At 44.4% G+C, this 22600-nt stretch overlaps 2 protein-coding genes across 2 annotated transcripts in view; one reads left to right on the top strand and one right to left on the bottom strand.

The window, feature by feature from the left end:
* Positions 1 to 1181: 1181 nt before the first annotated feature.
* The window catches only part of T265_00339 (hypothetical protein), a gene marked incomplete at both ends in the record, with an annotated part of 84117 nt that continues 62698 nt past the window's right edge, over positions 1182 to 22600 (top strand). The window contains 13 exons of the mRNA XM_009164084.1: positions 1182 to 1293; positions 1392 to 1543; positions 3280 to 3363; positions 3850 to 4081; positions 5222 to 5310; positions 5746 to 5826; positions 8351 to 8470; positions 12459 to 12660; positions 14790 to 14941; positions 15903 to 15998; positions 18155 to 18258; positions 19116 to 19276; positions 20524 to 20608. Coding sequence (XP_009162348.1) covers positions 1182 to 1293; positions 1392 to 1543; positions 3280 to 3363; positions 3850 to 4081; positions 5222 to 5310; positions 5746 to 5826; positions 8351 to 8470; positions 12459 to 12660; positions 14790 to 14941; positions 15903 to 15998; positions 18155 to 18258; positions 19116 to 19276; positions 20524 to 20608 — 1670 coding nt within the window. The remainder of the gene's footprint in view (positions 1294 to 1391; positions 1544 to 3279; positions 3364 to 3849; positions 4082 to 5221; positions 5311 to 5745; positions 5827 to 8350; positions 8471 to 12458; positions 12661 to 14789; positions 14942 to 15902; positions 15999 to 18154; positions 18259 to 19115; positions 19277 to 20523; positions 20609 to 22600) is intronic.
* T265_00341 (hypothetical protein) overlaps positions 13221 to 22600 on the bottom strand; it is a gene marked incomplete at both ends in the record, with an annotated part of 27546 nt that continues 18166 nt past the window's right edge. The window contains one exon of the mRNA XM_009164086.1: positions 13221 to 13294. Within this exon, the coding sequence (XP_009162350.1) occupies positions 13221 to 13294 (74 nt within the window). The remainder of the gene's footprint in view (positions 13295 to 22600) is intronic.

Raw genomic sequence — 22600 nt, 5'->3', positions numbered from 1 at the left:
TTCTATGTGACAGCACATCGTGCTCCTTTGTAGCAATCACCGCTCGAATCTGACCACTTTTTTCTGGCCCATCCAAACTATTATTCTCATCATTATTATAGAAGGACCTCCCACATTTATGGTAGCAACCACTATGACACGTCATCAGTCACATTGTTGCTAGCGTGTCATTAGAAAAGACTAATGTTTATTTTATTCACGGCCGAGCAACGAGCTTACTTTCTGATTACCTCATTTGTAACGCTCATTCTCCTTACCATTTGGCTGTTCGACCCGTAAGGAGCACGATAACTTCTGTACTGCTGGACCGCCTAAGCATGTACGGAAGCAGTCAAGCAGTTAGATTTGCATGCGAATTGCCGGTATTTTCTAAAAGCTCACACTAGTTCGAAGTCTTGAGGACGGTTCAGACGGAATAAAAAGCTCACTGGGTTGAACAGAGATCAAGCCTCGCAATACCGGTCAGCATTTTTGTTGCATCGTTGTTTGTGCTCAACAAACGTTTACGACGAATTTGGTGGTGCTGGAGTAAGCAAAAGTTCTAGAACCAGCGAAGTGTGTGGACTCTCTGAGAGTTTGTCGAAGGGCATGAAAACGAACTAAGTTGTAACAACCGTCTGCCATTCGTTCCGAGGCGACCCACAAGCTCAGTGGCCTCATCTTATGGGTTTCTTGACATGACCTTTTTTAGCCCCGTGCGGTGGCTGCTGATGTTCACTACCTTCCTCTCATTGTTTGGCCCTTGGAAGTGACACCGGTTTATGTTTAGTCGCTTTAGTGGTCCACTACTGGGAACTTGCTGGCTTATTTCACACATCCACAACTGAGGTTCTGAGAGGAAGGAAAACTTCATTCACTCCCTATAACGAGCGCATGTGTCTTCTGCTCATGGTTTTTGCAAATAAACGTTGTTTTGTTGATAACCGTGTCTCACTCCCTGTAGACTTGTGTCTTAGGTTGGGTTTCTTGGGAATAGTTATAACAAGCTTGTTGTACACGAGTTTGTGTTGAGTAGGCACCTCATGGAGCTATTTTGGCGTCGCGTACTGATGCTGTCGACAGAGGAGGAAGGGTGGCACCGTCGCTCGTAACTCAGGTTGCATAGTCCATTCACTGCTCACCTACCCTATTTTTCGGCATTGTTCCACTGTACTTACACAATTTAGTGGATACATTTTCAGATGGATGCTACTGCCGAGTCGGTTGCATCGGCGTTCGCTGTTGTATTGGGCCAAGAGCAGGGTGACCGTCGTTTGGCTGAACAGAGGCTCACTGCTTTGGAAGTATTGGATTGTGAGTTTCCACCGTTTCTGATGGAAAAAATATCTCTTAAGGATCTGCGTTGGACTCGGCAGTGACTGCGTATGCAACCTTATTTTCTCCATCTTCAGCCTACCCTATTGTGTTGGCAAACTTGACAACGGATGAACAAGTGGCTGTCGGAATTCGTCAGCTTGCCGCCATCACCCTCAAACAGTACGTATACAACCACTGGAGTGAAACGGAGTGCCCAAATTTCAAGCCCCCTCAGCCGTCAGATGAAGTATGCTTTCAATCGTTCTGTAATCTCTTGGACGAAATATTCAGTCAAACCTCCAACTTGGCCAGTTAGATGAGACCTAAGCAATATCTTCGCAGCTCCGGTTGCGAATTTCAGCGCTGCAAGTGACTTGTACAGCTAGCGTATCCATAGAGCCTAACTGTAAACTGTTTTGCCTATGACTATCTGAGTGTATTTGTTGGTGTACTGCTGTGTGTAAAAATGAATCGAGGTGACAAGCATGACTAAACTTAGCGCAGGCTGAATGAGAATCCTGCAGTAAAAGTGTACCGCATACATTTGCTTGTAGAAGCCGACTACCGAACTCTAATGGTTGAAGCTACAGTTGTATCTTTGACTTCTAAAAGGTCATAGCACATGTATACACGGGCTGGTCTCTTTTCCAAGTCCTAATAAGTCCTGGATCGTATTCGTCGGGGAACCCTTAAGATAAGAACGCCTGGTAAAAACAGTCCAAAGTTCTAATTGAGTCGCGTTTCGTCCACCTTCTGCAGAAATCTCTTGCCCTAGATGCTCGAATCGAGTCCAATCCACCGTAGGGATGCAGATATCGAAGATTCAGGGAAACTACGGCATTGAATGGGTTCTATCGGCAAATATCGCCATTTAGACGCTAAAAAACCTGGCTGCCACTATCACACCCAATAATTTTAGGCTAGTTCAACCCTCCTTCGAATTACAGCCTAATGGAGTCTGCACGCAACATATAGAGAATCTTGGTAAAGCGTGTTCGGGCCCTAGGGCACTTGTTGCCAAATATGTTTCATCTTGTCTGTCAACGTTGCTGCCATTTGAACGACCAAAACGGCAACCAACGTTGATCGCATCCCTTCCTATTTCATGTAATTACCGGCAACTCAAAGTGCTCAGATCCAATCCGGACTGTTGTGGACTGTATTCTCTTCCAGGGATTCGTAACAAGCGCACTGCTAGTGGTTCCGAATAACGTGGATAAACCCTTTTGGTAGAGGTTGATTTGACTTTGTCTGGTGTCTTTTTGAAACAGCTTGATACTTAGGGACTACGCCGATTTGATCTATCATCTGGATGACCGTTTCAAGAAGCTTGCAATCCTACTTCGTACAGCATTTCAGATGATTGTTCTCTGTCATGTTAGTTCCAAACGCTGCTCAAATAGGCCACTAGAAGTCGCCCCTAGTATAACACCCATTATGTCAACAAAGTAAACGAGTCGGTTTATTTGCAGCCAGAAAGCTCAAGAACGGATTCTGAAAAAGTGGAAGTGGAATGCAATTCATGGATGGAACAACACATGAACTCATTAGCACTTAGAATTTGTTTCAGTGTAGTCCAGCTGGGAAAGAACTAGGTGTGCGGTCCCATTTAAGTGTCCACATTCGAACAAGTTCGAGTTTTAACGATGGTTTGGTAATACGCTCAGCTATACAATGCAGAATGCTGGACCGGATGGTGTACTGATAAATAGATTATGAAATGGATCATCGGTCCCCGACTTGCGTATTAAAACAACTCTCATGCCAACCTTTTAGCTGAAGCATCGTAATCTGGTCACCGTTTACTGATGTTCCCGATACGGAACTTAGAGTCACGCGCAGGTTTGATGGTCTTGAATGTCACTGGGAAGAACTGGGTTTGGAAGTCCAGGGTACTGTACTATAGACAAAAAGTTAGGCAAACCTCAGCAATCCACGTTCGTGGGGTCAACAACTGCACAAGTTTGTCATTGACCGGCCCAGTGCAATGTCCGCATACCAAACAACGGCGAGCGCAATGTTGGCTCGGTAGTGGGGGTTGCGGTCGTCCCTTCTGAGAGCAGTCTCGTGATTCTGATTGGCGTGCGGTTACACGGAAATCATGAGAGAACATGTCGGATGCACGGATACTTATGGGTAAGTAGGTCATCTGCGTACATTGATACACACACTTCGATATGCTAGTGTCGGACGGCATGGCTTTTGGGGGAAGGTGAATGCTAGGTACATGTGAACAAAAGAAGTGGAGATCAAAAGTACATGGACGGATTAGGCAAATGAGTGGGTGAATTATCATGAGATCCAGTTAGACTCGATACCGTCTCAGTGTTGACTGCTGGTTTTTATCTCCTGATCTCGATTGGATACGGATTGAAAATGTAAATGATCCATGCCACTAATTTTCCGGGTAGGTACTTCAGAGAAGTTCTTTGCAGCGATTTTTTCCTTAGTTGGTTGTCTTCCGAGAAAGGGATGAACTGGTTTCAACGCCGTCGACAGCACGACATCAGTGTTCAACACTGATGCTTCGCTCCGTTCGTCACTGTTTTCTAGGTCAAACTCCAAGTTCGCATGCGGCTGCTCCAATCATTAGGCGGTCCAGTGCGTCTCATTCGTACAGCAATTGCTCAATCGATCACAGCGGTTGCCCAATACGACTGGCCAGATAATTGGCCCAATCTACTTGGCGAGTTAACTCGGATGCTCGATGAAGTGGCCATGGGAACCGACCTCAGTCCAGAGCAGTCCAAAGCGATTACTCATGGTGCAATGCAAGCGCTTGTGGGTGAGTTTTCTCTAGGCACCACAATTTATTTTAACGACGCAGAGATAACTACACATTCCATGCCATGCCATACTTGTTTCTTTTTTTTAATTCTTATTTACTAGTCTATAATGATCATAAAAGTGCTTTACTAAATTAATCAGCGCACTGAATTCCACTTACGATGCACCCTGCCCTACCAAGCGAACACTTTATCCAGTCCTCACTGTTCGGAGGTCTCACAGTCTATCGCGAGTTTGCATTTTATGTGTTTTCCTGTTCAACTTGCTTGCACGGATCAGTTCTTTTGAGTCGCTTTCAGATAAACAATAGGGGGTGAAAACTACACTACGAACTTGGATCATTTACCAACTCTGCCAATTGGTGGCACGTGATCCTGCGCCATTCCACGCTCAACGTGGATCACAGACTGGATATGGGACTTAACCACGAACAATTGGGCGTTTGATTGTCTTAGGTGTAGGCACCTCGAGTGTTTGTTGTAGACTAATCTTAGGTCTCCCTCTCCTCCCCATTTTTCTTTGCATTCGAAAACATTATTCAGCTTAATTGGCCTGGTTGTACGCCAGTGAAGTATCAGTGTTCTCGCTTTCGGAGAAGTTTGGTAACAACCGGTAGATTTCTTGCTGGGCAACATTTCCCTTTTGACACAAAAGCTTCGTCAGGCCAGGTGACTAGGTTACGAAGTTGGTCAAGTTTTAAAATGGATTTAGCTAAGTCAAGCTAAATCTCTGTTAGGTGTCGGTCGAGGGATTTTGTGTGTTAGAGTGGGTAACCAAGTGTTAGGAACGTAAATGGATTCGAGTTCGGCCTTTGGTCTAGTTCTTTTGGTTCTGTTCGGTGTTCTCATTTGGTGTTGCTGTCAATTGTGATGACGATGACTCGATTCCATTTCAGAGCCCCTGATAAGCGGCTTCCATGATGGGTCCCATCCAACTTTCAGGATGTGCTTATTTATTTTGAACGTTGTGACAGTCGGTGGTAACGTTCTGGACAACTTGGTCCGGTTAAATGAGCCCGTATGATTTAACTACTAGCTCACTATTATTTCCGTCTGTATCGAATGTCTTATGGTGTAGTATTGCTATGCACTGTTCTTTATTGAGTTTTACTATCTCGAATGTATTTTTTCCACCCTAGGACTCAGTGCGGAAGTTTCAGATCTAGATATACCACAAATAACCCCAGTGCTGATGCCTAGTTTGGTTCGGATTCTCTGTGACGGACAGGTAAGCCCTCTATCATACTTAAGATGTTCCACCCAGGTTGACTGCTATCAAAACATATTTCTCCCGTGAATTTTTGTTCCATCAAATTTTGAATGTATGTGTTAAGTCTCTCACGACTGACCTCCATAAATGCTCTTGACAGGTCTGCTAGTTCGGGCCACAATTTCAATCTCATAACCAGCGTTTGACTAGCAGTTGACACCATGCAAAACTGAATATCCATTCGTTCTGTGGATTCCGACGGGGAGCTCCCGGAGATTTCTCGGATCTCTATGTTTCCAAAAAGACCATATGCTTATATAATTTTAATTGATTGACTCTCATACTGATCGGCTGTACTTCGTTTCAAGATGCTCGGTCAATGCGATTTTGGCATTGGCTAACTGTTCCGAACCTAGCTAGACTGATTGCTAACCGGTTTCCTCCCATTTTCAGCGCTTCGGAGATGCTACTCGCCGGAATGCTGTTTCTGTCATCAGTAATTTGGTCAATACAACACTCAGCCTCAACGACAAGGTGAGCAAGGCCTTTGACCTTACCCGATTGCCGTTGTTTACGGCTAATGTCCAACTACTGTCAAATTTGAAAGTAGCCAACTTATAATTGGTGTTCACCGATTACGGCCATCGATCAAATTGTTTCCGGACTTCACGCTAATGTTGCCAGCATTGATGTCAGTATTCCTTCGTTATCACTGTTATTTATTTACTCCTATATATGAAAGTTAAAGAGAAAGGTGATTTGCAGAGAATGGTTTTCGAGGATGCATTCATGCGTTTTTGAACACAGTGTCTCGCTCAACAAGCAGTGCCTCATATACCATTTCACAATTGCACGTCCACTTCAACTTTGAAGGTCAAATCGTATCTTATTTCCGTAGGTTCGTCACACTAGATTTAGTTGTCTTTACGGGTAGAAGCATCTGTGCGACCCAAGAACCGTTATTACCGACAACCGTTGTCTCAGAACCATAGCTTGTGTGGATTGGTGTCAGCGAATCTGTAATGAGGCATTTAGAAAGCGCGTTTTCGGTTGGGCAACGGGTACTTCTGCTGAAGACTATGTCCAGCACCAGGAGCCGCGTTGGTTGGCATATGTTTTGCTTATGCCGAACCATCGTTTACTGTTTTTCATGCCCAATTCAGCGTGGCCAACCCTTGACTTAGGAGATGAGTATGAAGGAGATCACGAAACACTTGGGTGCAGTTGGTGCTACTCGCCTTCCATTCGTCATATTGCTTGGAAAATCACGCCGTTATTATTACGTTGATTCGATAATTTTTGTATTCGCCGTTCAACATTGTTTTTCTCTAGACTTTTTCCGATGGTCGCTTTCAACATTACCTTTCCTCTTCAAGTGAACCTGCTAATATCAAACCACACTAGCGAGGCTGTTGGACAATTTTCTGCTGGCTGTGATCTTTTATGTGAGCGCCTAAAGAAGGCTCAATGGCACATTTTGTCTTAGCTAATAATTACGCGCACCTAGTTATCTGAGTTCTGGTACTAGCTATTATGGAAATACGAAGCAATCGGACGATGCCACCCAAGGTGTCATCACTTCAGTTTGCAGGGAAGCAGATATAATTGGAGCGATGTGGTCGGATTGAGAAGAAAGGCCGCCTCATACTACCTTACGTTTTAGTCGGAACACATTAGGTTAATACAGATACGTATTCCTTATTTGCTGGCTTTATACTTCCGGCCATTTTTCACAAGTGTCTGCAAACCACTTTGCGCAGCCGATAAAAGCTACCATCTGCCAGAAGCCAACAGACACAGGAACCGTCTTAAACTAGTCATCAGCATACCCAAAGTCGGTGTACGCCAGTATCGCCTCATCGGCGTTTAGTCAAGTCAGAGCGCTGTGCACAGAAGAGATCGACCGAACAGCAGATCAAATCGAGGCTACCAACAGACTTCAATAAATAGAATACTTAATGAGTTTGATTAGGCGGTAATTAAAACGGATTTTGGCTCGGGTAGCTAGACTATCGGAGTTTATTGAAATATTGTTGAACTTAGCCAACGTTCGAGTGGCTTTTCAGAAATGAAATGGGGAAATCCCAACCCGACCGTAGCACTAGCTCATTCACACAGACGGACGAAAAAGTGCGAACGATGTTCAAGAAGAACTATCACGTAAACCGAACCGGAAGGTCTAGACCCCATCGTCTTAACACTTCGTGACCCACCCTTGGCCGACACCTAACACAGATTTAGCTTAACCTAGCTGGTCGGTTCTCCTTCCGCCTTAAATCTCGACCAACCTGGTAGCCTTGTCACTTAGCCCGGCGAAGCGAAATGTTGCCCAGCGGCAAATCTGTCGATTGTTGCCAAACCCTTCGGAAAAATATACCCTTTGCTGGCTTCAGATTTTCGGCCACTTCTCCCAATGGCCTGCAATCCGCCTTGCGTGGCCGACAGATTAGCATTTTGCGTGGTTGTTCGTTTGACCAGCTGTTGACTTTTTGAGGGTCGAATAGTTAGATTGGATCATCTGAATGATCCCGCGCATCTTGCCAATCATTAGGCTATGAGCTTGGAAACTAACCTGTTGTTTTCCATTACGTGAATAAGAAGCTATCGGAAGTGGCGTACTCCAGTGTTCAATGACAGCGGACAGACAGGCTGATTACATAGATGTGATTGGATCCAGGAGAGCCTTTATGTGTATTTGGAGGTTGGCAGCTGGTTAGGCCAAGATTCATCTGGAGATTGATAAGCTTACGCGTAGTTAATTCATGTTTGCAAGGTTCGGATGGAGAGTAACAATTCGAACTTTTCTCATCATATTAAACTTTGTCAATTTTCATCTGTTGGTACGAAAATGTGTCTAGCGCTTTGTGAAGTTAAGCGCTCACTTGCAAATGAAGATGGAGCTCGCATAGGCTGATCTCTCTGTGTTCAGCGAAAGCCCTCGGTTACCGAACGCCAGATTGGACCAAAGGTCCAACACCAAGCTGTAGTTATCTTCTATATCATACTTCTCATTGATAAACGGATAAAGTTCACTTTTATTCACATTTTGTTATTTTAGAGTATCTTCAATGCCGCAGTTGGATGCCATCTTCGTCCGTGTATAAATTCCCTGATTGCGGGCCTCACCTCCACAGATCATTCCTTGGAAGAATCTGCATTTGAGAGTGAGGTCATCCAGGTAGGATATTTCGTGAGATTTTCTTGTGCACTTTGTTATGGGTTTGCTGTTTGTCTGGCTATCTGACCGCAGCAGGCTTCATTGTATGGCTCCATAGCCAAGTTGGCTCTGTGGTTAAGACGCTCGACCGTATTGACTAGACGTAGTTTGCATTCAACTCCGGCATCTCGGCTGTTGCTGTCTACTTGCGGGCAACCTGACAGTAGCTCAGCCTTCGTGCTTCTTTTGGCAGCTAGGCACGGAAAGAATGTCACGGCTGAACGATCACTTATCATTATTTAATTATGACGCTTCCGTTGTTGCTCGTCTTCTGAGATTGTCTATGCCTACTTTTTCTGTCTCCAAACAGCCGCACCTGTCTGTACGGTCGGCTTTTTATGTTTTTTTTTTGTGCGGTCTCTGCGTAGTTAGTATTATAAAGATAGGCGACCAAATGAAATGTGAAATTCAATGTGCCTAGCTGGTACTGTTGTTCTTCGTCTTCATTTCACTGTCTCATCTTGCTCAGTCGTGCTGAAGATGCTTCTAGCCATTCATCCACAACTGATGAGACTGAGTCTTTGCAAAACCGGCCCTCATTCCTAGCCACTTGGTATGGTTTTTATCTCCGATGCTTCAGTTTAAATTGATCGAATGACATGGTGCACGTTTTCACTAACGTGGGAACACCGAAAATGGTGGGGATTAAATGTTCGATAGCGAAACCCATAATTGAACTCCGATTCGTTGTTTCTACATTTTTCAAGTTGGGAATGAATGAATTTCTAATGAATTTCTAATGGGCTTGGTGGGTATCCTTGTGGAAATTTCAAGGTGACTCCACCTGAAGCAAAGGCGTCGCAGGTAATTCACGATACTTCAGATTTTATGCCACGTGTTTGATGCTTGTGGAAAATTATTGTGAGAAATACTGTAAAGTTTTAGCATGAGATAAAACATTGTGTTGGTTACCGTCTGTCAACTCCGGTTAGTGTATTTTTCTCAGGGATAAACACTGAATTTGCGAAACACGTGATTATATGAAGAGCAATGGATCAACTTTCTCGTTTATCGTGACTCGTCTCAGAGCTAGCTTGATGGGTTGTAGTTTCGACCTGTCTGAACCTGTCGTCGAGCACCCAGCATGGAGTCCCAATCAGAGATCCAATGCTTTGAAGAGGTCAGCAGTGAAGCATCGGTGTTGAACTCTGATGTCATGCTGTCGATGATGATGATGATGATGGTCAGCAGAGCTGCACCGTAGATAGATATCCCAATACCACGCGTAGCTTTGGATGTCGCGCTCCAGTGGTCATTGATACTTAATATCAGGTCAGCAGCCGGACATCGGATTTGTGGGTTCTGATATGTTCCGGATCCACCAGCTTCCCAGTGCTCGGTGCGTGTCCTTAAAGTGTAATAAAAAGAATCAGTGGATAAATTCTCTGTCTGAGTTTATCCGGGCATTTCATAGGGAGCGGCAGACGTCACACGTTACTGATGACAACTTACTTTATCTGGGTTCGGAACTGGTTCGTTGGTGGGAACCACGTGGTCAGACGATTTCCGCCACCTCGGAAGCTGGTACTGCGAAGGCGCAGCACCTATCTGCGGTTGACACTCTATGTTGTCCGTTCATGTATTTCCCAATCCACATCGACGACGCGGTTGAGCCTCAATAGCGCTTAGCCCATAAACCTGAGCGTTCCTGCCCGTAGTGATCACATTGTATGTGTCCACTGTAAAACAACATCCAAGGCCTCATAAAAACTTTGGGGAATAAACAGATACAGTAGACAGGGAGGACAGACTTCTGTTTCCCGGTTTTATGCCAAACGAACCGAACAGGTATCCACCGACTAGAGGTGTCTCCCTCTGACAACTCAACATAATACCCGCATGCAGCTGCACTGTCCTCCGTGTCACGTGAGACAGGCGAAGGGGCATTCAGTTCAATTGCAGTACTTGCGTCCTGGATTGTTGCTTCTGACACAGCATATCTCAGTAAAGAGGAATCCATTGCGCGAGGAAGAGTCGCATGATATCTTGCTTGCTTCAGTGTGCGAACATGAAAACGCGGCTAAATAGGCCGGCTTCAGGGGCATCTTATTCATAATTGCGTTCTTATGATTTGGTATCATTTCCGCTTTTCTAACTTCAGGATACTTTCGCTGTTTTTCACATGGTCCCCAAGTTCTCATGCATCTGCATAGTAGTATACATTAAAGGAGAGACAAATGTGTAACGAAAAGCGTTTGCGAACATTTTCCGAAGTATGTGATATGCATTTTGTCGGGACATCCTGCGTCATGTGGGAGGTGCACTCGCAATACTGCGTTCTTGAGAGGCGGATGTCAAGTAGTCACAGGACATCAGCTTGATCCATTGAATTGCTTTATTTTTTTGATAAACGCATTCATTTGCATGCCAATTTGGTTTCCACAGAAGACTCAGCTGAATCTCGTTTGTAATATTCTTTGACTGAATGTGCTGCACAAAGACTGCCTCTTGCTTCAGTCGGTTCGATATTAATACCACAAACGAACGATTTGGCTGGGTTTCAGGTGGGTTTCCCATAAAACCCAGATTGATATACGAATGAATTTGTCGAATTTCGTGCAATTGTGGTTCAAGCAGAAAATGAGGTTGACGGAAACTCCGGGACTGCACCTACCTGATGAGCCCTAAGAAGGGCGAAGCCGATCGTGGGCTATCGAAGAGCTTCCAGCTTTCCTTCACGCTGTATATCCTGTTGTGCAACTCCGATGTATTAACGATAAATGGGGATCTGTTGATTAGTTCGCTCCACACTGTGGCTGGAATTGGTTTGATCAGGTGCTCGTCCAACACTGTTGAATATAATCTCCGTGCTTTGTGTCCCCAATAGAACGTAGCCAAACGAATGTTAACATACTGCAGTATATTTTTCCTGTGAGTTATACTGTGTTGGACAACTGAGACAGAATGGTTCGAATTTCTTTCCTCCATGACATTTGCCAATTGCGGAGCTCGTTCTCAAAGCCCTGTCACTCTACCAGACTCGAATGCCATCGTAGGAATTAAAGTCTGTTTGACTGATCTGGAGCAGTCAGCCAACATTTTCTCAACTTATTTTGGAACCGTACTTCATTTCTTCTGACAGGAATTCCCCGTTGACAGGACTAAATATCCAAGGTACCGGACGTGGAACACATCCTTCCGTTCCAAATCGATCAGTATTAACTAGTTGGACTTGGCTATTTGTGGACAAATCTCGTATTTTATCCATGTCATGCTGCTCCCATTTATCTTTTATCTCTGTCTTCCATCGTCCTCTGTTCGGCTTGTCTTTCTGTATCGATTCTGCCTTTCCCAGTGATTGGTAGCAGACTGGCAAGCTTGATGCGCTCTCACAACCCGATAAACGACATTTTTTCTTGTGTATATGTGCGTGTTCGTGGACAGATCACACGCGTTTCGCCGTGACTCTTTGAGCTGGCAGATACCAGGTTTGGCCAACGTGTTTTCGCTTCAAGATATCCCTCTTTTGAAAATCGATTGTTCGGATATTTCTGCATTCTTTTTTCCTCTCTTAGTTGGAGCTCGCCTCCTTAGTGGCTACTATGTTAAATACAGACGAATATTGATTTCCATCGCGGATAGCTGCATGAGAGAGAAATGCCTGATATCGGGGATAGGGAAGCTCTGATCTATCTCAGAATCGCTCGTTACCAACCAGTAGTCGTCGATGCAGTCAACAGGTGTTTTCAGAGCTATCTGCGGTCAGCATCTTCGGTCTCTGTCGACAGTGCGGAAGCGTTAGTTTTAACTGGAAATGATTAGAAGAAAGCTCACTTGATGCGGTCGGCCCCTCAGTCGTGCAAGTGGGTTGATTTCTTCTGTTGGCTTCTTCCAGCATCACACAAAACTAGTAACTTCATTCTACTCCTCGCACACATTAATACCCATCAGATCCTGCGCATTTATTTTGTCCTATGCATACCTCCCGGTGCTTATCTCTTATCTCTAGCTACTTACGACCTTGTGTGTGGAGATGCCCGGATTCGTAAGCAGTCATCTAGATGGTGGTCTTCCAGGATTGACAACCGCTTTATGGCAGATACTTCAGCGGGTTACGAATTTCTATGTGCAACTCAAAGTCTTTTCCCGCCGACGCGATCTGCCCAGCGGTAGTCAGCTGAGTGAGGATGAGGATGTTGTTGATTCAGATGGTGAGTTTATTTCACTTCATTTCATAGCCGCTATCCACTCTTAGGCCTTCTAACCCTTGATCATTTAGTCCAGGATAAATAGCTTTGGTTGGCCTGCAAGCTTCTTCCCTCAGTTTATTCGTTCCATTATTTCTTAGGGCAATTAGTCCATTTTGCATATGCGACCACAGAAGATCGATATTCCCAATATTTAACACCCAACGGCTTGTTCCTCAGTGGATTCAACGGAACTGGGCAGACTGTGTATCATAAGTCAGACGATATGCTTTACATTGCATGATGCCAGGGACCCTGATTACGTCTCCATCTCCCTTCCGGTTCACATGTATCAGACATCTCTTTGACGAACAGCAACGGCTATACATGTAACTGGGCTTATAATGGTTCACGTTGCACAGTTGTTCACTGATAACTTGGGACCTAGGGGAGGTTAACGCTGTATTGAACGTATAGAGGTATCTATGGTTAACCATAATCCTGTGGAAATTATATCAGATAAGTATCAAACTGCACCCTCGATTGGGTTATGTTCGGTGTTTATAGCTATTGATATACCGTGATTATTGTCCAGGATTACTTATACAACAGCGCTTCTGTGGTATTGGTGAGCCAGCGAAGTCGTCATAGCAAGAGCCTATAGCAGCAAAAATAGACAGGTATGGCAGGGCCGCATAACAGATTTTAGCAGATCATTCCTATGGTAGACAAGCGTTTCTTGTTAGTATCCTTTGTCTTAGGGGGCGAGATGGCTCAAGCGAATTCACTGACGGAAGGTCCGTGGTTCGAACCCAATCTCTGCCTCTGGATTCCCCTGTCTAGTCTTGGGCAACCTGGCAGTATCTCAGCTCTCGTGCTTCCTTCGGGTAGCATGGCAGTTAAGCACCGGAAGGGTGTTACAGCTGAGCGCTTCCTTTGTCTTAGGGGAACGACTGGGACATCTTCAACGAAGTATGGGTCGAGATTACGATCCATGATTGTTAGTGACTTCTCAGGGTCACAAAAATGACGCATTTCCATGACCTCACACGACTTACCTGTGATGTGTTGTTCGGCCTGTTGCCGAGTTAATCGAAGCAACCTCATGGATTTCAGTTATTCTTTGTGGGAGACGTCGGTTGGTTCTACCGATGTAGATTTCACCACAATTGCAGATGAATTGACAGACATTATGAGAGGCAGAGTGGTCAGTTCGGATCCTTGATTGTTTGAGATGAAGCATAGTTGTGCTGACAGATAAACTCGATGCAGAGTTTACTTAACGTCTTGGCTAATATTAGGAGCTATATGGTCACCCTTAAGCGGCAAGCACATGTGCACGTCTTTTCCTTCTACAGCTTAGGCCAGGTCTTTCTTTGGTTAGTAGCGTAGTGAATTTCTCCACAAGGAGTCCCCGTCGTATCAGCATATCTGCCTTGCAGATATTTTAGTCCTGCGGAATAGAGCTCGCACTAGACCACGTTCGTAGGTTATGGGTGAAAAGCTAGAAGATTAGAAGTACTGACCAATGTATGTAGCTGTGAGGTGGAGCGAGTGTTTCGGAGTTCTGTCAGAGCGTTTGGTGATCAGCACCTTTAGGAACACTGATGTCGACGTTCCCGATACGGAGCTTTGAGTGACGCGTAGATTCGAAAATTCCGAATATCGAAAAGAAGAATTGGGTTCGAAATCCGAATAGGTAACTTCAACAGTTCTCAGTTGTCCACGTTCATAGTGTCATGAACTTCCGAGAGATGATAGTCGCATTCACAACCTCCGGCTCAGTGGGCGAAATAATTCAGAATTAGCGTGAACCTTCCATTTGAGAAGCCGCCACTCGAAGTGACAGCCAACACGTAATGTGAATTTTGTGATTGAGGGATGGGTAGCGCTATGTCCTGTCAACTACTGGCCTGGCGGTTGCGAGCTTTGTAAAATAACTTCCATTAATAGTTAAACAGTTGCTCATGCTGGCCGGTGCTACGGTGCATGTTGCACACAGTTGCTTGCATTACTCCTGGAAAGCTAGTTACGCAAAATTACCCCCATCTCTATATGTTTTTTTTATAAAAAACTAGTTGCTCCTATTGTTAGCACAGAAGTCGCGACGAGCTGCACCACTTCTGGCTTCTGTTGTTTGTTTTGTTCAACAGGTGAATCGATCGAATACGCTAACTTAGTGTATTCTTTACTGGAATTTCTAAGTGGGCTGGCCAGCACAAAGCGCTATCGATCCAAACTGGGAAGCTACCTACCAGATGTGAGCTACCAATTGACACGCTTACTTCAATTGCCGGATTCGACGGTAAGACATGGCGGCAGTTTGATGATTAGTTGGTTCACTTGTTCATAGTTGCCAACCTACTTCTTAAGAGAAGCTGTTTTTGCCGTTCCGTGTGATGAGTCGTCTAGTATGTCAGTCTCCACTCTGTCTTTCTCTCTTGTGACTCAAGGCCCTGTCACTTTAAGAGCGATTCATTTGCATAATCGATGTGAACCAAGTTGGTTGTGGTTATGAGGATTCATTCAGATAATGCTCTGTTGTGTTGCTATTCTTTAGAGCGTTCTAGATTGACCTGTTGGTTTGGTACTTTTTGCAGCTCCATCAAGGGAACCCTGGTTCTGTTGGTTTGGTTCTCACTCAGCTACTTGATGAATTTCATCGTTTATTTTTGAAGAGCATGGTAAAAAACTTAAGAACTAAATGCAGACGATGGATGTAGAAGAATTACAGGAGAATGTTAAATAAAAGGAGGGAAGCGTCCCATTCGAAGTCGTGCCATCAACAGTTCCAGTCAGACAGGTTGAATCCCAAGGTATGTAAGAATGTTTAGTATAGAAGCACGCGTATAAAGACCAGAAACCGAAGAGAGGACAGGCAATGTTGATGCTCTTCAAGGCGCGGTTAGCGCTAACACAGTCAAGACTCGCAGATCATGTACAAAGTATCCGTCATACTGGGTCTAGTGTGAGAGTTCACTTCAACACCTTCAATGAGATTGTCATGTTGTTTGTATTCATCCGGTGTAGCTGCAAGCAACGGACTAGAATGTACATCTGTTTGGTAGTATGCAGTTTTGAGGACTTTGTTATTCACGGATGCTTGATAATCTGTGTAGTTTTTTTTTCAGTTCTTTTTCGTTTCCTAAACGAATTCAGGGTTGTGTTGTGCTGAATTACTGGTAGCGATCAAGACGCGCATTACTTGTCAAGAAACTGGGTGCCGCTATAGCCTTACATCCGACCAATGTACTTTTTCTCTTCAGATTCGTCGCTGGTCCTCGAGCGTCACCGAATTCTTGGAAGATACTCAAGAAGCCCTCGGCTGCTCTGTGCGTCTGTCTGCTTTAGACGTGATGAAAGTGAGTAGCCATATGTTAAGTCCTGTCTAGACATCATCAGTGTGTTGTGAGTGGATGTACATGGTTGTTACGCGTTCATCAATTGCTGTAGAGTCTGCTCAACCAGGTTATAACAAATATTACCGACCTGATCCGCTTTCATGATGATTCCTTGCCAGTTCAAGCAACCACACTGTTTCTCTGCGTCTCAGCAGATTGATCTCAAGAATTTAAACTTAACAATGACTTCTATACGCACTAATTACAAATTATTTGGATGGTTGGCTGTATGATGGACACAAACAAAGACCACTCCTGGAATCGGCCTGCTAGTTCATTGATCACTTGCATTTCGATGCTTCTTCGACGGACTGAACGCACAAATTTGGATTTGGATCCTGAGAGTTAGGGACTAAGTTCCCGTATTGGACAGAACCTTGTGACGTAAGCTCAGCTTAGAACACGAGCGTTTATTCAGAAGAAGCTGCGTCACATGAATTACGCCACACGTTATGCGCTTCTCGCAATAGAGTGTAGCTCCACAGACAATGTTCTGATCCTCCCAAAAGTTACACTGCTGTGATCGCTTTGTCTCCGAATAAGTCTACTACTAGAAGATAGGGTTTTCGGCGGCACATCAATACAACATCTCGCCAGCTTGAGTTCGGCAGAAGGGCTGCCCTTCGTTGGCTCAATGCCCATGCTAAGCGAGATTGAAGATCCGTTTATCATAGAGGAAAATGTTGGTAGCTCAGGTAGCGTAGATGGTGGTTTATCAGTGGTTCGGCTATCATAACGTGATAAAAAGAACTCCTTGTATTTGCAGTCTGCATCTGATTGATGAGTCATCATCCGCATAGATAGGGTTATCGACGCATTTAAGACAGAAGAACAACGTTTCGCCGAAACATTATCGATCTACTTGAGTATTTTTTATTTTGTTGCTGTTGTGTCCACCGAGACGAATACCGGAGTACAACTGTGGAGGTTCTTTCTCCCGATGTAGTTCGGACTAAACGATCATCACCGTCATTTGCTCTCAGCGGTCCGCTTTCGGTAAGAAATACTCAATCATTATGTTTACCTCGGTAGTACCAATTGACTAACAGTTTGATCATGCCTTTGCAGATAAGCTCTATGGTTGCGGTTAGTCTAGCTAGAAGTCAGGTCAAATTGTTGAGCTGCCACATTTTCCATGAGTAGTTGTTATGGTGGGCCAACCTACTACCATTGTAACGGTGGTACTGTTGATGGGGAGACACGCGAGTAGTTTGTGTTATTCGTGGAATTTCGCTTTGCGTCTTTTGAAAAGGGGAGATCTGTTGCGGAATTCGTGGAGTCACTTTGTTACATTTGCTTGGATTTAAGCGAGGAATGATTGGAGTCATTCAATTTCCAGGAAAGTTGAAGAAGACGCGTTCGGGAGAAGATGGGTGTCCGTAATAAATAAGTAAATAAGATGCAAATTAGAGTTTTGCTTTCCTGTTCAATGGTCTGTAACCGGTCAGTTGGCATTCTTTAATAAATAACTCCGCAGCGAAGGCCTTCTTCTTTTCGCCATAAGTGAAGTGGGCACTGTTGGATTGATAATTTCTTCCCGAGAGGACCTCTTACCGCAACTTGTGTATGACATAGATCCGATTGGCACAGAAATCACTTTCAACGCACCACTCGCATGAATTTTGTATGATGGACTTTCGAATGGGTTTAGTTCCACACAAAAAAACAGTTGTTTTCTCCCACCAGATTTCTTAAGGGAACGAGATGTAATCAAGTGCGAAATGTGGCGATCCACTGATTTCCCTAATAAGAAGTTACTTGGACTAAACATAAGACTAACCTCCTTCCATGTTTATTGTTAATTATTTGGAAGGTATCGGCGAACAGTTGTATCCTCTATAATGCCTTGGGTAGCTACAGAACAATCTTTCATCCGTCCTCTTAATTTCGTTTCAATGCTGCCTTGTGGTCAGTTTGGCCTCGCTATCTCATCCAATCGTGAGGTCTTCCGTCATTCTATGGCATGGAGTTCGGTTTAACTGTGTTCTGATTTTCGGTCGTGTTATCCATTTTTCTCCGCCTAAGCGCTGTGATTCTTGCTGTCGTACGTATTTGCAGCGGTGCACGAGGACTCCCTGCCAACCTGATGTGTTAGTCCTTAACACATTTTTTTTCAGAAGTTTTCAGAGCTCTTCCCTGGTTGGTCGGTTAGCCTAAACAAGACACTAAATCAATTGTTTTCGACGGCCGAATTGCAGCATTCAAGGGGTGATCCTGACTGGTAAGCTTCACCACTGGTATTCCTTACTGTCACCGTGTTATTCTTTCAGCTACATTTGTGTTTGATTATTGGATCAGTATTGTGCCTGTAAACCTGATGGTATTTTCAGGCCTATAGAGTTATCACCATCGTCTTTGACATCGCTATTCCAGTAATACATGCGGATTCTCAACTACCATACAGCCACAACGGAAATAAGCCTTAGTAGAGTCGAACGAAAGGGGAAGAGTAGGGATGTGGTGCGATAAAGCCCTACGTCATTAGCGGTGTCTACACCTTTGAACAGCACTGAAATAAACGCACGTGAGCCTCACGTCAGAGTAAGCCGCTATCAGCGGGAATGACCCAGCGTCCTTTGCGAACTTCGCCTTGTCTGTTGGACAGACTCCAAGTCATGAACGTCGAAGTATCCAAGTAGAGAGCAATCGACCTGGCTATATGTTTCGCAAGCAGTCAAAGGTCTGCAACCGTATACGCCTACCTACTGACTTATCTTGTGGTCACATTGCGAACTTTTGCTTTCCGTATGTATTCTCACTGTTTCTGGTGGAATGTTAGAGTAAGATGTAAAATGCTGTGGCCTTCCGTTCCATTTGAGTGTGCCTTGATCAACTGAACATTTGTCAGTTGCTGAGCTTTTCCCTAATTCAAGAGTGTGCACCTAGAATGGATTGCAGTCATGATCTAGAATACTGCTGCATGGATTTCTGTTTGTACTTTGGCTAGCAAGGATACTGTCTGGCGTGCTTTCGGTCACTTCCAACCGTTATTAGAGTATATCTGAAGCACAGGATGAAACACTGAATCAGAGCATTTTATTACCTGTGTCCTCTCATCTCACTTTCATAACTTTTCAGGTGGAAATTACTGGAAGTAGCCCTGTTGCTTGTGGGAACGTTTTCTTCGTGTTTGTTCCTGCACCAAGCAGACGGTGCCCCAGACGTTCAGACTGCCAGTGTACCAATTCGGCTTGATACAATTTGCAGCCGTTACCTCCTCCCCAGTTTGAGGCAGTCTGGTAAGTAACTATCATGCAGAACCTACGCATCTGCGCATGTTGATTTCAAACCCTTTCTACCTTAAGCTATATTTCTTTCGAGGAATCGGTTTATCATCTCTCGATATCTCTGCGCTTTGTTCTCATTTACCTTCGTTGTTCCCTTCCTCTCAGTTGACGTACCATAACATGGATTTATTTATCTGTTTCAGTCCTTATTAAGTTTGCTTCCCACTAAGCCTAAACTTATGCCATGTATGAAGATTTACCAGTCTTTTGAGATACTTAGCCTCCTTCCTACAAGGAGCGTTTCTAGACCGATCTTTTCATTAGTGAGATTACTTAGACGTGTCTACCGAAAGCTCATAAAGCAAAAGCAGGCTGTGGTGTCCTCGGTCACGACGGTCGCTATACGCTCAGTACTGATTAGTTTCAGGAACTGAGATTCCGAAGCCCCTCTTTTGGCTACCTGATCACATCAGGAAACAACGACAGCTTATGCACACGCGGGGTGTGCATGGCTTCGCTGCAACTAGTAGTATTTACCGTAAATAACAGCCTACTCTTAATTTAGTAGTAGCGTGGCTTCCTCTGAAATATGTGTAGCTTTCCAAATGGACCTGTTAGAGGCGTCCGCATGATTTCAAAGCCGTCGTGCCGTACGAGCTGAGTTTCCCACTGTGCTTCTGTCCCGTTCCACCGACAGTTCCACATGCTTTTGTACGCCATCCTATCGGGGCCTCATCAACATGCTATGACTTTCATATCTGGATCCTTTCCCGGTGACGTTGGCAGAGATTGAAAATCGACTGGAACACAAAACTTCATGCAGCCTAAACTAAGCGACTCGATGGATATCACCCTTTTTTCGGTGAAACTAGCGAGTCACTAGACCTTCCTAATAGGGACTTCCAGAAGCAGGAGGTTGAACTTTTTGTCGGCCTGACAAGAAGGTATTGTAACACACTGACATACTAGGTGCTTTTAATTAAGTATAGAGCCAGTTGCGATTGATTCGTACCACCTGGCATTCCAAAGGGTTAGTACGTGCATAGATGAAACGTTTTTCTGTCATACAGAGGCATTTCGTCATGCGAAAGTAGTACATATAATTTTGTGAATATTCCTTACACGGAAGCACATGGTCGTTTCTTTACGTAAATTGCTTTTCTGATAGAGAATACCCCTGGGAATGAAACACAGTATCCTCTGTACAGTGCAGCTGGCCTTCCACACGTATCTGTCTGATTACGCGTCTTTACTTTCAGATCTTCCGTTTCTCAAGGTTGCAGCGCTTCACTGTATTGCTCGACTATCCATACATGATTATCCCGGTGGGCCACGACTCGAAGAGTGAGTAGCTTTTTCAATTTTTTTTCACATAGTTCCCATCATCTTTTGATGAGGTATCTGCGTTTTATGCTTTGAGAAACTGTTGTACATTTGTAGATATGTGATCAGCTTGACAAACCGACTATCAATCACAATACGCTGCTTCTCCCATTCTGACAAAATATAGTTACTCATGTTGCTTTTTCATTTGCTTTTCATGCGAGTTAGTGATATACATTAAAGTAGACTGCTCAATGCCTTAGCAATGTTCCCAACACAAGCTTGGTAATCGTTCGCTTTCACATTTGCACCTCAGTCGGTTTATTCTCATTTTATTATGGATCGTTTTCCTAGAAAGATAAACTGGCTTCATAAATGTCACATCGGGTTATTTGGGAAGCATCACTGATGTTTGGTACCAGTGATTTCTACGACACTACTCGGCTGTTGTGGCGCATATTGCCTTCGACTGATTGCCTTCCGACTGATTTGTCACTCATTTATACCCGTTGCTTAGTAGGATAGACCAAGTTCCGTAAATCAGTCGGTTGAGGTGATTCCAGGGTGCCGTACTTTTAGGTATTATCTTGCTTGTTTCGTGTGTCATTTTTTAAACCTTATACCTCCCCAAATTCACTACAGTTCTCCCTCATTTGTCGTACACTGGTGACAACTCCATCCTCAGCCCATTCCACCGCGAGATCGGTTGCACCGAACTCTACCTACCTCTAAAAGGAGGGAGAAAGTTTTGGCATTAGAAGACACACTGTGGCCAACGTGGTCCCGTTTACCGCGACTGAATATGGAACACCCGAATAGTACATCGCAATTTATATGGGAAACGTGCATACGATTCAATACAAGAACTAAAAGGCGGAAACAGGAGGTCAAAGGTTCAATTTGTCAAAAGGGTCAGGTCATTATTAGAAATACTTGATTGGGCTCGTAGTTCATACAAATCTATTATGAGTGCATAGGTCAGGAGTGCTCAGGCGAATTGCAATTGCCTCAGCTATGGATAGGACAGGCTTCTTTCGGATTGTGATCGATTGCTGTTTTATGAGTAGATATTCATTCAGTTCAGTTTTCAGACCATGAACCGTGAAACTTTTTCACCGTGATTCGGGTAGCCGCTGCTTGCGGAGGCAATGTAAGAAAGAAGGCGTACATAAAACGTTTAAAAAACAAAATAAAAAGAACAACGGACTACTGGCTCGGAAGAAGAGAATTGATACAACATTACCACTGATTGCGTGGCATCGCCACGTCGGTGCTGGGTTACTGACATTCCGACCCTCCAGACGGAGTGCGCCAAGACAGCCAAGGCTCTTTGTTATGTTTTTTCGTTCTCTGTCTCCATTTCGTGTGTTGTCCACCTGGTGGCATATATCAGTTGGAACCTGTCCGAAATCTGCGTCATCGCGCCGCATCTAGCCGCAACGGCTCACATAAGAGAATGGTTGGGCCTTTCGCATCATCTACCAGGTTCCGGTCCACCGTTCTCCGGTGATGTGGTGTCAAGGGACATCTGCTGTTGGTTTCACCAATCAAAATCCGAAATGTAAATGAAGTGGACATTCAAAAGTTATCGGATTTTTTATTCGGTGTGACGAAAGTACTTCCTTATATGGACGGTCAAAACTTGTTGCTTCGAGGAATTGTCTAAGGAAGTGGTACGTATCTGAACGGTTTACGATCAACGACTAAACGTGACCTGAGGACGAGCGCACAGATCCTCAGCTATGACGGGATCCCAACCACTTCTGCGCAGAGAAAAGAAGACCGGAACTTCGGAGGAGAGCTTTCACGGCCTCAACCAAAGGCGAAGTCAGCGGAAGCATCGTCGAATATATATATATATATATATATATATATATATATATGTATAGCAAACCTACTGGGTAGGTTATAACTTTTCTGTGATTTGTCCGTGGATTGAGGGTTGCTACACGTCCAGTTCTGTCATAATGACTGAATTTAATATGTACATCAATTCCGCTTCTATCCAGAAAA

The sequence above is a fragment of the Opisthorchis viverrini genome (assembly GCF_000715545.1).
Source record: "Opisthorchis viverrini unplaced genomic scaffold opera_v5_3, whole genome shotgun sequence".
In the NCBI taxonomy this organism is placed as follows: Eukaryota; Metazoa; Platyhelminthes; class Trematoda; order Opisthorchiida; family Opisthorchiidae; genus Opisthorchis; species Opisthorchis viverrini.
This window is presented reverse-complemented; position numbering and strand designations above follow the sequence as displayed.